The 14746-nt window shown below is 40.5% G+C and overlaps 1 protein-coding gene across 9 annotated transcripts in view; it reads right to left on the bottom strand.

Moving 5' to 3' along the window:
• PICALM (phosphatidylinositol binding clathrin assembly protein) overlaps nucleotides 1-11238 on the bottom strand; it is a 66270-nt gene extending 55032 nt beyond the window's left edge. For 2 of the 9 annotated variants that reach the window (XM_041414248.1, XM_041414247.1), the window contains exon 1: nucleotides 10782-11238. In XM_041414248.1, the coding sequence (XP_041270182.1) occupies nucleotides 10782-10911 (130 nt within the window). In that variant the 5' untranslated portion in view covers nucleotides 10912-11238. The remainder of the gene's footprint in view (nucleotides 1-10781) is intronic. The other 7 variants (XM_041414240.1, XM_041414241.1, XM_041414242.1 and 4 more) reach the window with 4 other exon arrangements.
• Nucleotides 11239-14746: the final 3508 nt, after the last annotated feature.

The following is a 14746-nucleotide window of genomic DNA, read 5'->3' as shown; positions in this document are numbered from 1 at the left end:
AAAAAAAAATACTCTGCATACCAGACATTTTTATATGACTTCTATCTAATTCCTAAGTGAGACTAATCTTAATTCTTCCCATTAGGAATAGGAGAAAGAAGCATAACAAAAACCAAGAAACTACTCTTCCCATGTCAGCATATTTGGTGACGTGCAAAATTCTAGTCACTTTGGTTTAAAGAAGTGTCAGTTTTTTAAGTGAACCATTTTTTAAGCAACAAGGAAAGTTCATAATACATGGATTTAGAGCACTTCTGCAGTCATTTCAACACAAGCTCCATCAATTCCATACAATTTACTTCACTTTTTGCACTTAAAAGTAGGTGAACTCATTAAAGGAGATCTGTTACTGACAGCCACTTTCATACATTTTCTTTTGACCAAAACCAGATCAGATTTTGCCATGAACTGTTAGAAAACTGGATAAAGCTGAGCACAAGAGCTAAAAAAAAAAAAAAAAAAAAAAACCAAAAAAACCAACCTCTCTACCCATAAAAACAGAGGTATCACCACAAAATTGTTTCAACTGACACTCATGTACTGTGAGCCTGAAGCTCTTCCATGAAGGGAGGCAGTCATGCAAAAGTACAGCTAAATTCTTCCATTCTATTAATAGAAATGTTGGAAATGCCTGCCTAATTTAGCTTTTACTTCCTTTTTCAATTTAGACTAACATCTCCCATGAGATATTTAGAGTTCTCTGACCAAACAAGACTCACCCTGGCTGTCCCAAGCACATCTTCAATACACATTTGAACAGCACTCTTTGACAAGGGCACAACAAAACTATCCTTTACAGAACACGTCCAAGCTGCTCAGAGTAAAAATTTCAGAACATACTAGAACTTGCTGTGATAAGAGGTTAGGATGGTGCAGGAACAACCTTCATTTAACATGCAGAGTTAAAAGGAAGCTGAGTTTTTCCAGGACCATACACTAAGCCTTACCAATTCTCAGTAGATAAAGCAGAGGATATTACCAAGGGGAACACATCTTCTTTACAGCAACACTGTTATGTCTGAGTTTCATAAATTCCAATCAGTTCTTTCCCTCATGCCTCACTTTTAGAGACTGTTCCTGAGCCCTTCATTAGTGAGCATGGGGTCATCAAGTTTCACAAAGCTTCAGAGCCAACATGGAGTTTCAAACTTCTAGTCTGAAACTGGATGGGTAAGGGAAATTGTATACAGAAAGAGCTCCTCAGTATCCACAGCTTTCAGCTGTGATTTTCTCTGTTTACCATGAACAAAGACATGTCCCTATCACAAACAGCCTCTAAGATAAACTAAAGCCAAGAGAAGGAGTAAATAACATCTGTCTTTTGATTTTCAGTAAAAGGAAAGGACCTTCAGCCAGATTCTATCCTTAAAATTAAACTGTTTCATAAGAAAAGCTCAAAAAAGAAAATAATTAGTGATTCCATTTACTTTAAAGTAAGGTTGTTCATTGGTTAAAACCTCAGAGAGCTAAAATGAATACAGAACTCTGGTAAAACTATGTGTTAAGACATCTTGTGTCAGCCCTAGTATATACCAAGAAACTGACCACATTCCTGTCTACAAAGACTCCTCATTAACAGTTTAAAATAAGGACAAAAGCATCTCCTTCAACTCACTGTATTTTACTTACAGATCATTAAATATTAAGAAAGTCTCCTCATAAACTATGTGTAAACAAAAAGCAAAAAAACCCAGCAAAACAAGAGAGAAAATCAGACCCTAGAAATGCATGAGCTTCAAACACATAACAATGAAATTCCAAGCATATTAAATACAAATTCATAACAATGAAATTCCAAATTTCAGAAGTTATACTACCTGTGCTGCTCCCTAGTATTTGAGAACTAACACAAAAACTTCTTTGGTTTTCCATCCCCTTACACACCAAATTCAGCACTGAAGCAAACTTCATGTATTCCAGACTTTTAATGCAAAGTAAACTGCTTGGAAATTGACTTAATTTATGTTACATTTGATAGGCTTAAATGATGCTACATAGTGCCAAGGCATTTCAACTGAACAGGTCAGGAAAAAAGCTTGGGCTAACTCCTTATTAACTATCAAGAACCTAAAAACAGACAACCAGTTTTTCTCAAAGCCCAACAGTGTACTAGTCTCTGTGTACCAAACAGCTTACAGCTAAGAGTTGTGCATCCTGAGCTTTTCCATTCATCTGCTAATCAAATGTGACAACTTACTAAGCATGAAATATCCTTATTAGAAATAACTACAGTCCACAAATGCAGAGGTGTTCATATTTAGGTTATTTTTTTTCTTTTTTTCCTATGATTAAAATCCACTTCAAATGTATGTTTGATACTCTAAATCTTATTCTGCAGTGCTGCACTGTGACACTCCTAACTGAAATGCAAACACTCCAAGGAGCAATAACCCTTAATGAATTTAAGACATTAGGTTATAACAGAAAAACTGATTTAAAGGATAATAAATCCAAATTCAGACATTTGAATAAAAAACAGCTGATCTGAGCATGGCTATATCAATGAAAGCTAGGGGACATGGACATTCAGAGAATTAATTCAAAATTGAAATCTACCTAAGGATTCCAGTATATTTCTAAACAGTAAAGAAACTTCACTTCTCAAGAGAATAAAAGAATATATGGATATTGTTCAAAAATACTTTTTTTTTAATCTGCAACTAGAATTTCAACTACTTATGTTTCATGATGAATAAAAAGTAATTGCAAGTAAAACACCTGAAGTTCAGCCCTAAAACTCACATACTGATAAAACTGCTTACATAAATATTAAATTCAAGTGCCCCTTGTGAGACAGAAGAATGAAGACATTTTATGAGTAAGCAAGACTCGATGAAACCAGCTTTACATCAACCCAGAAATGAAGAATTGCTTTGGGAACTACAACTGCATGAGGCTGCAATATATAATCAAGTAAATACTCCTGACAAACTGATTTTAAAATGAAAGTTATTTTTAATCTCTCCGTAACAGTATACATGCCAAATTATGAACACAAATGGCTTCCAGCAAATAAAAAAGGGGACAGAATTAAACGTGATCAAATAACAACACTATTCCCCTGTGTGGAGACTTAACCATCACAACAGTTCGAACAATGTTTTATACTTCACAGAAAAAATAAGGTCAGACCCAGAATACAAAGTCACTGATCAGAAAAACTCATAATGTTTGAAATAGGCTGCAATGATGGCTGAAACTACTATGATAATAGTGGGCAGAGAGAGAAGGAAAGGGGATAAAACAAATTCAAGTGTGACCCCATTTCCCATGAAATATTGACCCACTGGTCAGCAAGAGTGGAAGTACCAGCCAAATAAACCAAGTGCAACTGCAGGAAAATGTAGGTGAAATGGTGATGCAACTCCTGAACATATGGGAAGAGAGGGACATGCTACATTACAAAACTAAACCCAAGACACAAAGCATACACTTGAACAGCAGAAGAGAGGTACAGAAACACTTCAGGTCACTTTACAGGTCAGCATCCACCCCAGAAAAGCCCAAACACTATCGGGGCAAAGCAACTTACAAGCAGCCCTTAAGAACACCAAGGAACATGAAGACAGCAACGTCCACCTTTTGACAGCCAAGACCTTCAACCTTCTCATCCGGCAGAGTAACAAAATGCAAATAACCACAGCTGCTCTGAGTGGACTTACTGCCGGTAAGGCAAATACCTCTTTTTTTTAATTACAAATAACTATTTGAAACATGCCTACCTCTGTCTATAGCTTTGTAGCCTGAGTTTTAAATTAAGCTTTGTATGTTACATGCTTTGAGTCAGAAATCCAGTTGACTAGGGCAACTTTAGAAACTTACACTCTGCAGATGAATACCAGTGGGTTGGTTTGGTTTTGTTTGGTTTATTTTTCTTTTTTTTGGAACAAAAGTAATTAAGGAATGATATGAACGTCATTATCACCTTTTTGTAAATGGATAAAAGAACGTCCTTTTTTCCCAAGTTGTTAACATGGAACATTTGTTTATACACTAATTATTTAACTAGGATATAGTGCTATTAAGGATTCACAATTTGTGCTTGAAATTTTATTAAATTAACTATTCAAAAAATCAAGAAAGGTTACAAACAATACAGGCACTTTGCTGATGTCATAACACACAGCCAGCAACTGGAATAGCTGAGCCACTGCAAGCAACATATTTAGAGTAAATATGTGAAACACCAGAACAGTTTCAACCCATGCAAACTTCTCACTTCCCACATCAGCGAAAGAATCACTCCTGCTAGAATGGCACCACTGCTGGAGCATCCGAATGTTGTAACTGAAGGCCTGCTTGCTTAGGAGGAAGCAAGAAAGGACAGCAAGTAAGGACTTCAAAAGTGTCTTTTCAAGAGAAAAGGAAAAAAGGAGTTGACGAGGAGAACTTGGTAAATTAACATCAGTATGAATGAAAGTACACAGGAGAGCTCAGAATGAGTATAATCCCCACTTCAGGTGGTTTTTTTATTTATTTTAATTTAGACTACTTATGTCATGACCTGCATAAAAGTCTCAAAATTTCCTTTTATGGCACCACTGTTCACCCCAGTAAATTCTCTTATGCTTCGTTCTGTGAATTAACATGCCCAAGTCAAATTTTGATGTTGATCTTGTTCATTTATACCCTCTCTTCTGAGGTGAAACTTATAAAAGGCTAATTTACCCTTGTATAATATTGCAAATGATCCAGATAAGCATTACTTTAATAAAGCTCCTTTAGCAAAATAGACCAGGAGATTTTTAGTCACAATCAGAAAATCCAACGTATTTGCTAAATCTGTATGAAATGCTTAACTTCATTAAGTTATTCTCAACAGTTAAATACAGCTTAGTTCCCTAATTTCTAAAATCCCAATACCTGATTTGTGACATATTACTCGTAACTTGAATTTGCCATTAGTAGATTTGAGACTGCCACACCTTGGCACTGAATTTACTAACATTATTTTTAAGTTTAGAAACTACCAGCCAATTGATAAAGCTTTTCTATAAACTAGGGGTGAAATACAAAGTAGAACAATATTTCTTCTCCAAGTTTTGAAGGATACAGTTACTTTGAAGTTACTAAGAGTTCATAATTGCCCACTCGTGATCATACTTCACAGTGGAGAAAATGGCCAGAAGAGCACGGAAAACACCAAGCCAAATAATTTTATAGCAACACAAGCTTCTTTCCACTTGATTGCATTTTTTTTTTTTGTTAGTTACTTGTTGGTTACTTTTAATCGGCTGCAGATACAATCAGTAATAAAATCTCTCTCATGCCCAAGTCTTTGCAAGATAACATTAAGCTTCAAATTGCAACTACTCCCAGAGTTAAGACTTTGACCTGCAGGAAATCTAAATGGTTAAATTCACACACTCATGAATAAAAAGAAAAGTTTGCACCAGAAGAGTTTGCTAAAATATTCAAAAGGACACATATTTGAGATTATTGCTTTACACTTGTATTGCAAACTACTTGAAAATATTCAATAACTGCCCCAGTAGAAGGTTTCAAGAGTTTATATACAAGTCATTTACAATTCTTACCTGATTTCTACTATCATGGTTGAAAAACAGCTACTTCAGTTTACAGAGAAGTGGACTATCCTACCAGCAGTATCACTCCTATGTGTTATTTTTAAAGCATTAATTGATGTGTGAGATGTTTTGAGTGAAAATGTTTTAACAGTAGTGACAAATTTCAATTTAAGAAAGCTGTTTAATAAATTAAGCTTTCAAATAAAAAAGGTGTCTCGGCTTCAGAAATAACATTGCATTTTCCAGAGGGAGTGAGACATCAGTAATATTTTTTAAGTGAACTTTCCCCAAGTTCTACCATCAACAAATCATGTACTTTACACAAGGCAACAAATTCAAAAGAGGGAAGCTTTAAATTCCACACTGGATAAGCCATTTCTTGTATTATTATGCAAACTACCATTACTTTGTGAGACAAGTCATTAGGGACAACTTCAAATTTTCACATCTACAAATCAAAAACTGATTTTAGAATTAGGAACTGAAGACTGAAATAGATCATTAGGTCACAGGCTAAACTGCAAAAGAATGTTTTTCCCAAGTGTCCCTTTTAGTAAATGCAAGAGATGACAGCACCATTAGAAAAAAAAAATCATTAAAAAAATCTCAAGTACGGCTATAGCCCAAAGTTACATGAGACCTGAATAATCACTGCTACTGGGAAACAATGGTGGTATGAAGATTCACAGGAAGCTGATTGCAGGTGTCCTACAGCTTCTCCTCCTTAGCTCCTGCCTCTTACTTCATCTGAAGCAGAATACTGCTTCAGGCTAAGTAAAATAAAACAACAGCTGCACAACTACACAGCTATTCTTTCTGCAAATGAGCAGCTGTAGTAGAAAATTGTCCCTCTGGCAGCCAGGAGGAGTATGATAGTTCTTACACTCTACTAAAAGGCACAAACAAATATTCCAAAGGAATTCCAGTAAAAAGTAAGGAAGTTGGCTAAAGAAAGAAACAACGAAGGAATCAGAAAAAAAACTGAGAAAGAAAACTGAATACTTCAAAAGAAAGTCGTAATAATGCAATTATCTGTATTTGAAATAATTACAGTTACAAAAAACATTTCTAAGCAAAAATAACAATGGATTGCCTCCAGAAATTTAAGTCAATTACAGAAAGGGAAGCAAAGCTGCAAGAAACTTCAGGTGATTCTGCCAAAAACCAGAGACAAAATATGAGTTTGTTGGAGCACTAAAATACCATAAAAAGAATGTGGCTAATCTGTTTCTACTGGAGAACACAGAAGTATCCACAGAACTAGGAGTTAATTCACCTCATCACCCACTTACACTTCAGCGTATAAAGGCAAGTGAACCCTTACAACGCTGGTTTTCCCAGCTTTTCTACAAATCTCTTGGGTGATCCAGGGAAAAGCAATGATCCTTGTACCTCAGTACTACAAGTTACCCTCTTTATACCATCTCAGTCTGAAACAGAAGCTGTCCCCAGCACAGACACGAAGCAAGTCTTTAGCTGGGCTTTTCTCTACCCCAGCAGTAGCCTCTAGACAAAACCAAAGCAGCTGACACTAGTGACTTAGGAATTTAAGTTCCAAACAAGCTCCTTCAAGTTTACTTTCACTTACACAGCTTCTCATAGACATCTACCCAACACAGGGCAGGGTTCTCCTTTACTGTCTTCCTTAAAAATACATGTTTTCTCTCACAATAAGAAATCAAGGAAATTACACTCTGGCTTAATTATAGAGATATTTCCTGTTAAGAATGGGTAATTACAGCATCACAACTTCCTTCCAAGTCATCCATCCACATCCTCATTTAAAGAGGGCTACTCCATTAGCTACAAGCAGATAGGGTTACTATGCCACACTCATTCAAGAGGCCAACCCTAAATGTGTATCACAACAAAGCTGTTTTAAGTGCACTCCACAACATGCACATGTACACAAACATTTTTATGTTACAGAGCTATCCCTGGTACAGCAGCTTCATTGAACCAACCCAGTGAAATTTACTTGACATTGACTGCAGGTATTCCTAATATTAATTATCCACCACACATACAAACACAAGCACACCTTCCTCTCAGAATCATGTCAAGAAGGAATGAAATCTGGCAACAAGTTTCCTAGCACCATTTATATTTGAACAACCTAAAGCACTTGTTCTTCGCATCACTATCCAACACTCAATGTGAGGACAAAAAAGCTAACTAGAAAGTGTTGTACCAATCTCTGTGTGCAAGTTAAACCCACAAACCAGTTTAGAGCTCCCACTGCTCAGATAGGTGTAAAAACTGGGACCAAGTCCTACTGAAACTAGGTTTTCCATAAAATAAATTCATGAACTATGCTTTGAGGGTTTCAAGGCTATGAAACCTGAATTCTGTAAAACAAGTAATCCATCACAACAAAAGCAGCATTTCAATTACCAAAGAGAATCCTTAACCCAGCTCTAAGGCTGGATCTCCAAAACAGAAGGAAAAAACAGTATCATGGATTCAAGTATACAGCATCAAGATGATGTTGCTACCTATCACAAGCCATGTCCACCTGTCAATTAGAAGTCTTTCTCCCTCAAACCAAATAACGAAGCTTTGTAATCGGAGAGAAAGCACTCTTTGAAGTATATTACATTTTAACCATCACGAGCTAAGGAAAAAATTCCTTTTTAACTTCCTTGATAAAGATAACCATCACTGAGGGAAATAGAGGTAACCTAGGATGGAGAGCACTTCAGTGTTCAAACTCCACACAATGTCAGGAGCAAGATAAATAAGAACAGGAATAATTAAGTTCACGAGTATCTATGTTGGACTTCCCTCCATTTTTATGAGCTAATAGGAGGCTGAGCTAGTTAAATCTGTTCGTGACACCCCAAGCTTAAGGAAGAAAGAATTTCAGCAACAAGACAGTGAAATCTTGAGATCTGTACAAGAAATACAGTAACAAGAATGTATGTCATGGTCACAGAACATGCTACAAAACTAAGACTTCATTACAGGACAGTGTAGGAAAACTCAACTTATCCACTGACCAGGACACAACCTATAGTAAGTTTTACCTGTATTATCATAATAAGCAATAACCAGAAAAATATTAGGGCAGCATGCTGCCTATGAAGACAGGTATATCAATTGTCATTTACAATGAGATGTCAGTTCATAGACCTTACCAAGTTAAACTGTTTGTTGTAAAAGGAAGATGTGTACAAATAGGTTAGAAGTGGGGCTTGAGTCACAGCTTGTGTAAAAAATATTTATTTTAAAGCATACAACCATAAAGGGTATGAACAAAGAAAAAGTTCAAAATACAAGACCATGTGTCATTTCCTGATCCCAGGAACAGAGACTTCTAACAAACATATTAGGGTACAAAACATTTAGCCACAATCTATTTTAACCACTAACAAGAAGGACTAACTAAAAAACCAAGTTTGCTTTGCTTTGATAAAAATTCTCAGAGAGAGGCAGAAACCAAAACTCCTGACAGTCTCGAGTAGAAAAAGAAAACACAGAATTGGTCTTCTCATCCAGCAACTACCAGAGAGCTTTCTAAGGTAGTCCAGGCACCCTTCTGCAGCAGCACCCTGGAGGTCTCCATTAGGCTGTCTCCCAGCAGCACTGCTCAGAACATCACCCTTTTACACACACACACCTGAAGAGCAGTTTTCTGGCCAGCTTCATATTCTTTTCAACAAAGCTTATACCACAAAATAATTCAGTTCCTAAATGCCTTATTACTGAAATCGTACTTTTAGCACAATTACAGGCTAAACCTGACAAAGTTTGTTTTCCAGAAAGCCTCACTTCTGCTGTGTGAAATCCAGTAACATCACAATTTCATACATATGCCATATGACAAAGTGCTTTCTCTACCTGCCAATAAGTTACTCAAAGCCCAAAGATTTCCTCAGTGTTCTGACACCTTTACCTAACCAAACATAACAAGACCACTCAGTTACTATCATCTTCAGCCAAAAGATGAAATGAATGAGGGCATACCAAAGAGAGACAGCGGCAGCTGTTCTGGGGCTACCCTAAAAAATCAATCACATTGTTCTCAAGTACTTGAGAACAATGTGATTGTTCTTAAACCCTTAACATGCACACATTTTGGTGGAAAGAAGAAAGAACTACAGTCCAATTAATCTACTAATATCCTCTGGTGTTCTCATTTGGATACAGAGCAATTCAGAAGGCACAAACTCAAGACCCATGAAGACTCAACCTTCTCCTGCAGACGTGGGTGGGAGGAATGGAGAAAGCACACATATAGAAGGCATAGACACACAAATCTCTCCAGTATCTTTTATTATATATTTGGGAAATTGAAAGGATATGGGGAGGGGGTGCTGTCCTTAAAAAGTCTAGAATAAACAGATGCAAGACAATCAGGTGTTCAGACCAAGAACTTCCCTCAGTCCTGTGACCTTACAGCTTAGTGGGAGAAACGCTAATGTGAACTTTGGTGTTCATCATTCTCTTCATAATCACCTGGACGGATCACAGTTGATAGAAAACCTTTTAAGACTTCCTACCTTTGATCTGTTCTTAACAGAAACTGAAAAATGGCCAGACCCTGTATAGTATGTTAAGACCAGGTACTGAAGTTCTAAAGAAGTCCTCTTAGATACATCTTTCCAAGTGAATGAGACAGAGTAGAAAGAAGACTAAGAACATCCTCACTGAGAGAGATTTGCCCCTCAAACAGTCGTTTCACATATTTTCCTACATGGAAGATTTACATGACTGTTAAAGAAGGAATTTTTTTTTCCTGGTAGATTACCTGGAAAATAATTAAGATAACTGATGAGCTATTCCTTCCTGAAACTCCTGCACCTCCTCTAGAGAATGGGGGAGTGCTGCCCTAGCACGACGCAAATGAGATCAATTAGTAAGGAAATTTTAGCCCATTCCTCTGCCTGGCCTCCGTGGCTCTCTCTCTCCCTAAGAAAGGGGTATGGGGCAGGTCCTGTCCTTCAGGAGCTCACATTGTCCGGGGCCCTATGCATAAGGAAGACTGGCAAGGCCCCTTTTGGAGAGCAGATATACTGAACAGCCTCCCCCAAGCTCTCCATCGCCACGTCCCCGACCCTACGCCCCCGCCCTCGGGCTATGCCCTATGCTGAAACCCTGAGCTCCTCCGCCTGAGGAGGCTTCCCATTCCCACGAGGCCGGTGGGATGGGCGGCAGTCCCGCAGCGGGACCCCGGGACAGGCCGGGCAATCCCACTCCTCGGCGGGAGGCTCGGAGAGATCCCTGGGGCCGCCGTCCCCTGCCGGTACTCACAGTCCAGGTGCTTCTTCTTGGGGCCCATGACCTCGTGGGTCGTGGCCTTGCACACGGTTTTCGAGACGGCCGAGCCGGTCACGCTGTGCTGCGCCGCCGTGATGCGGTCGGTGAGGCTTTGGCCGGACATGGCGGGTTCGCTGGCGGCGCTGGAACCGAGCGCGGCTCCGCTCCCTCCTCAGGGGCCGGGACGGGAGGAGTCGCCGGGGGGATGGAGCTGCGCGGGCTCCTCACCCCGCCGTGCCGCAGGCGGCCCCCGCTCCGCCCTCAGGGACGGACCTGTCACCCGAGCAGGGACCCCTCCTCCTCCTCCTCCTCCTCCCGCCCCCCCGGCCGCCGTCCCCTCCCCCTGCGCGCCCGCCCGGCCGGGGACAGGGACACGCACTGGGCGCCGCAGGAAAATGGCGACGGCCGAGCTCCTCCTCGGGCCTGGCCGGGCCTCTCCCGCGTCACGTGACCGCCCGGCGCCCCGCCCGCGTGACACGCGCCGCCCCCTCAGCGCCGCGGGAGCCGCGCCTCAGGCCGGGATCGCTTCCCCCGGGATCCCTGAGTCCAGGGATGCCTCCCCTGTCCCTGGAGCCCCTTCCCCTTGGGGAGGCTCCCGTTCCTCTGGGCTTGTTCCCCTCGGGAGATTCGGTGAGCCCCTGTTCGGGTTCAGCGCCGGGTAAAGTCTCCGTGGAGCGAGTGGGGGGGGTGTCTCCGCCCCTGAGGGAAGTAGTTTTGTATTTCTCAGCCTGCAAAGTTTTTGTGGAAACTCCTTTGGTGTCACCTTAGGCTAGGGGAAGCTCAAAGGGGAAAAAAAAAATCTGTTCTTAGGCAGCGAAGGGTTCGGAGCCGGCTGGTTGCTGCGATCGGGCTTCTCTTCGGAGTAAGAAAAGCCAAAAATTTCTCGAACGTACATCACGGCTAGCATAAAAACACTGGCGGTTTTCAGGTCTTTCGTGAATAGCGTCCCACTCTTCTGCTACTCAGCTAGTGCTTCTTGGACTTATTCGGTGGCTCTGTCCTTGTCGGCCTGGGATTTTGTACGAAGTTACTGGGTTTCTGTTCCCAAAAATCAGAAACTGTTCCTTAAGGTGCCTTCTCCCAGCCTGATACCTACAGCTGTAAAGCTGGCTACGTGTGGCAGGCAGTGACACAAGGTGAGGAGCAGCTGCTTGGCGTCCTTGGCTCCCACCGCCCCTTGCCCCAGTGCCGCCCCAGCCTCCCGGCTGTCTGCAGCTTCCATTACTCCTTGCAACAGCGCTCTTCTCCTCCTCCCCAAACACACAGCAGTGAATAGCACAGCAAAACCACAGGATTCCAGCAGACAAAGTTCTTCCTCTCCCAGAAGTGCCTCCTGAGGAACTGTCTTGTAAGTGTCCCCCATCCATGAAGCCACTGAAATATTTATTGGGCAACTTAAAGAGAAGCAGTATACAAATGGTACTCAGCTCTGTCTGCTTGACAGGATGTGTAAGTAGGATTATCTGTTTATAATGCGTAAGGAAAATTGGTGTCAGAGGAAGAACATCGGGTGAAAGCTGAACCCAAATAATGCCATTTGTGTGTGTGTGTATAAGGAAGGCTAGCAACATGTAGAACTTGCTTTCCTCATAATGCCAAGCTCTTTGAGGATACTGCTGTATTTGTATTTCTTAGCTCCTCCTGAACTGCTTTAGGACTCCCAAATATCCAAGCTGGGGAAATAAATCACTGATGTATACAGCAGCAGACTCTGGCATAAGACAGCTTTAGCATAAAGCTTCACACTATGGAAGCACAGGGGCTGCTATAGGCTACCAATACAGCAACACACATTGGTATTTTTTATGCTGATTTCAGCTAGGACCTGGATTTCAACACTCCGTTTCAAGCTGCTATTTGGAGAAATTCCATGAAATTGGCCTGAGTAAATTAGACTCCATCAGTTCTTCTTAGATGATCCCTGTCACTTTCTCCAGCAGCAGTGAAACTATCCAAACAGAGGAAGCTTGTGACTCTAGGAGTTACTGAGACCAGATTTGGACAAAATATCTCATTCCTAAGGGAACAAAAAGTGACCTCGATCTTAAAGGTCCAAAACTATAAATAAAGTTTGCCTTTTTTACAGCTCTTCTTGTTCACAGAAAGCTCACAGTTTTACTCCACAGTTAAAAATTCTGCTTGCAATGCTTGTTCATAAGCAGAAATGGATGAGAGAACTGATGGTAAAATGTGTTTTGATAATTGCGTGTTGCTTTTTAATTGCTTGGGAGACACTTGATGCCATTACAGCAAGAAGTTTGAAGAACCATGATAGATAATATCTGAGCACCTCCCAAAGATTTGGAAATTGAAATCAAAATATTATCTCTTTTCCTTTCCAACCTGGAGAAAACAAGTTTGATTAGCTTATAACTCATTTGTTTTTGTTTGTGTGCCTGGGTGTGCTTGAGAATGAAAGGAGGAAGGAATACATATCTAAAGAGAAACTACTCCAGAGATAGGAGTCCTATATTTAGTGAAGCAGCAAACCTAAACAACATTCTTTTCTCTTGTGAAAAGTTCTTCCAGAATCTGGGTCTAGCTCTTGTGAAAATGCTGTATCATGCATTCACAAGCTCCCCAAAATTGACAGTATTTAGCTGGTATTCAGCTGTCCTGGAAGGACAAACAAGCTAACAGATCTTTTTCTTCTCATGTGTATTGTATAGTACTGAAAACCTAGCCTCAGCATGACCTCTGCAATTTATTATGTGTATCGTTTTCTTGCAACAATGTAATTTCCACTCAGTGAGGTGCCTGTCACACTGTAATGCCTGCAGTCCACTAGGGTGATTTGGTGTTCCCAGTGCTGCTGGCATCCATGCTCTTCCTCCTTGCTTCATGGAAGTACTATTAGGAGAACCATGGATTGGGGGCACTCTTAATTAGCTTCAGATCCAAGCCAGATGTTTTGGCTGAATTTCAGGTCTATTAGAAATCAGCCCATCTGAGCCACAAAACTTGTGAGGAACAAAGCTGAGCATATGCTGATAAACCATTGCAGACTTATTACCAAGGATTTGAGGCCATATCTGCTAACAGCAACAAAAAACCACTATCAACCATAATTTGGGAAGCTAAGGAGTCTAGTGAAGAGAAATTGAAGAGAGAGAATGAGTTTGAAACAGGGCTGAGCATTGGAACAACTGAAGGGAAGGAAACAATGGGGAGCAAAAGCAAAGGCAGCAAAGCCACCTGTGTGAGGCTGGGAAATGCCCTATCAGTGTTGTATAAATTATTTGGAAATGAGTTACAATCCAGATGTTTCCCATGACCCATTTAAAAGATCACGGCAGTTCCGTTTGCTCTTAAGGGTTACAGTATTTTCTCCAGCTTTTCAGGGAAGGTGGTTTTGATGGCAGCTCCAGGAATTCAGCATCTGTTTGAGTAGACATAAGATCTGCAAGGAATAGAAAACACCAGCTTCCCAAATGTAGCTCTCTGTGACATTTGTCTGTGTCTGTTGCCACTATATGGTCCATTTCTTGTGCACCTCTGGCAACAGAGAACTCCAGAGCAGCTGCACAGCTAGAACCAGGCCACTCACTCACATACCATAGGCAGAAATCTACAGTTAGTGATGCACTTTTTGAGTAGCTTAATTTTGCCCAACCTAGTAGAACTGTGCCAGTTTAACTCCAGCGTACTAATTTCAAAACGATGTTCAAAGAGTTTGGCAAAATTTACCCAATGTTGTTTTTCTGTGACTATAGCAAGAATTCAATATAATTTGCATCACCATAGCAACTTAACAAATAATTTTATGGACAGTAATGAACTTTTTCCAGCAATGCCTCTAAGAAGATAAAGAAAATTAAACTGGAACAAAGAAAAAATTATGGTTAAAATGAAGCTTGTTAGTGGCAGAATGAAATGAAATAGTCCAGGAGTATGGTTCTTGTTACTCATTAATGCTGCCAACAACAGAAGCCAACAGAGGTAGGCAAGGTGGCCACAGT

Source organism: Onychostruthus taczanowskii, unplaced genomic scaffold (assembly GCF_017590055.1).
Source record: "Onychostruthus taczanowskii isolate IOZ18803 unplaced genomic scaffold, ASM1759005v1 scaffold44, whole genome shotgun sequence".
In the NCBI taxonomy this organism is placed as follows: domain Eukaryota; kingdom Metazoa; phylum Chordata; class Aves; order Passeriformes; family Passeridae; genus Onychostruthus; species Onychostruthus taczanowskii.
The sequence above is the reverse complement of the archived record's forward strand: the minus strand, read 5'-3'. Positions and strand labels throughout refer to the sequence as shown.